The sequence below is a fragment of the Aphanomyces astaci genome (assembly GCF_000520075.1).
Source record: "Aphanomyces astaci strain APO3 unplaced genomic scaffold supercont1.439, whole genome shotgun sequence".
NCBI lineage: Eukaryota > Oomycota > Saprolegniomycetes > Saprolegniales > Verrucalvaceae > Aphanomyces > Aphanomyces astaci.
This window is the reverse complement of record NW_009798702.1, coordinates 1-2,253: the sequence shown is the minus strand read 5'-3', so window position 1 is coordinate 2,253 and position 2,253 is coordinate 1. Positions and strand designations below refer to the sequence as shown.

Below are 2,253 nucleotides of genomic sequence, written 5' to 3'. Positions count from 1 at the left end.
CTAAGGGGAAAATTTGCATATCGTGACTATTTTTTATTTATTTTTAAAACTCTGAAGACATGCTCATAAAGTACAGAAGACAACGTGTTTACTGGACTTAAAGGCGTAAAAAAAAACAACACATCGAAATCAGCAGGTCAATTTAAAATTCAGCTACTAAAAGCAAGACAAATTCATACGGATACAAGGAGTTATTATCCGAAAATCAGAATGTCGATCAAATTTGAGCGGCAACTTGAGTTGCAAAATCCCGCGTTTCATGAAGGAGCTGACCGCTGACCAGCGACGTGCTGTCGTAGACCACCTCCTCGTACGCGTTGTACAGCAGCCGTGCAAGCTGCACCGTGGGGCCATACTTGAAGTGGCTCACATCTTTGGGCGCAACCCACGAACTATTGGCAAGATATGGCAACGTGCCAACGTGTCGCTGGGTGGCGACAACTTGCCCAATCGCGAAATGGTATGTGAGCACACTGCCAGCATAAAAAAAGGTCGCGTCGGGCGCAAACAAAAGTACACCAACCTTCCAGAGCGTATACTCGCTGTGCCAGCGTCGCAGCGTACAACAATCGCGTTCGATGCCCATGCCATCGGAATGCCACCGAGTACACTGAAAGACTAATACAAACGTGGTCTTATGGTAAAGTACAACTCTAACGTCAAGCCCAAGTTGACCGATGTGAACAAGACTGCCCGCGTCAAATGTGCCCTCGAATTCGTGCCACGTACGCGTTCCACGACATGTACGACTACGTACGCGTAGACGAGATGTGGTTTCACGCCACGCGAATCCGTTCCCAGCTTTACCTGCTACCTGGAGAGGAACCCCCGCATCGGTCGACCCAAAGCAAGCGATTCATCACCAAAGTGATGTTCTTGTCGGCAGTAGCGCGATCTAGATGGGACAACGCCAAGTTAGAATGGTTCGATGGCAAGATTGGCACGTGGCTCTTCACCCAGCATGTTCGGGTAGCACGTTCGTCGAGAAACCGTCCGGCCGGCACAATCGAGCTGCGGCTGTCAATGTGACGCGCCCTGTGTACAAGAAGATGCTCATCGACAACGTCATACCTGCAATCAAGGCTCTTTGGCCGCCGGAGTGTTCGAGGACCGTATTCATCCAGCAGGACAATGAACGCCCGCATGCTCCACCTAGCGACGCCGACATTGTCAAGGCCTGCACGTCTGGTGGGTGGGTCATGAAGTTGAAGTACCAGCCATCAAACTCGCCGGACTTGAACGTCTTGGATCTTGGCTTCTTCCGTGCCATTTAAGCGCTCCAGTAGACGCACCACTCGAACACCTACGAGGACATCGTGAGTGCGATGAACAATGCGTGGAAGGACGTGGACCCGTGGTCTTTGGAACGCAACTTCCTGACGCTGCAATCATGCTTGCGTGAGGTCATCGGCTGCGCCGGCGAGAACTCTTACAAGATTCCGCATATGAAGAAGGCTGCTTTGAAGAAGCGTGGCCGTCTACCCGAGTATGTCTCCTGCGGCAAAGAGATCTACGACGATGGTTGCACTATGCTGGGCCAGCATGACCTGAGCAGCGTCATGCTTGAGCTGTCTCTGCAGACAGCCCGCGACTTGGAAATGAGCGACATATTCACAGCATTGGAAACGCTTGACATCGATGACCAGGATGAATAAAGAATGTATGTTTTGGATGAAATATTAAATTTATATGAGTTTTTGTATCGAAATGCAATATTAATATATTACTTTGATCTTCATATGGCTGAGCATTTATATTTATAATATTTCAAGGGGCTCTGCTAACGCACTTCTGTGGTAAAACCATTGTCAAACCAACATTGTGGGCCAACATTTCAATGAGCCCATCATTCCCGAGCAGACCAACATTCCCTGGGGGCCCAGGGCTCCCCGGGCTCCCTGGGTATCTTGGTTGCGTTTCAACAGTGGGATCGGATGTTGGAAGCGTTGCCGATTGCGTGTTAAGGGTGGGACTTGGTGCTGGAGATGTCATTGGTTGTTCCGAGATCTGGTCATGGGTCTACACTTTCAGCAACAATCATGCCCTGGGATCACTTCTTACAAATCAGGATTATGTTGCAATGTCCGCTGCATATGCGGGTTCATACGTTTGGGCACCCCCATAGTCAACACCACACCAAAAATCTGAGCTGCTCAGTAGCCGCTGCAGATGCAAGGGATTTCGACCAATGGCGGCCCGTGTCTTGGACCACAATTGACCACCATGCCTTGCCCTAGAGGCGTGACGACAGCA

At 50.1% G+C, this 2,253-nt stretch overlaps 1 protein-coding gene across 1 annotated transcript; it reads left to right on the top strand.

The window, feature by feature from the left end:
• Positions 1–259: 259 nt before the first annotated feature.
• Positions 260–1,655, top strand: H257_19255 (hypothetical protein; the record flags this gene model as incomplete). The annotated part of the gene is made up of 4 exons (XM_009848402.1): positions 260–605; positions 665–923; positions 974–1,241; positions 1,287–1,655. The coding sequence occupies 4 exons, from the start codon at positions 260–262 to the stop codon at positions 1,653–1,655; spliced, it is 1,242 nt and encodes a 413-aa protein (XP_009846704.1).
• Between the last annotated feature and the right edge of the window lie 598 nt (positions 1,656–2,253).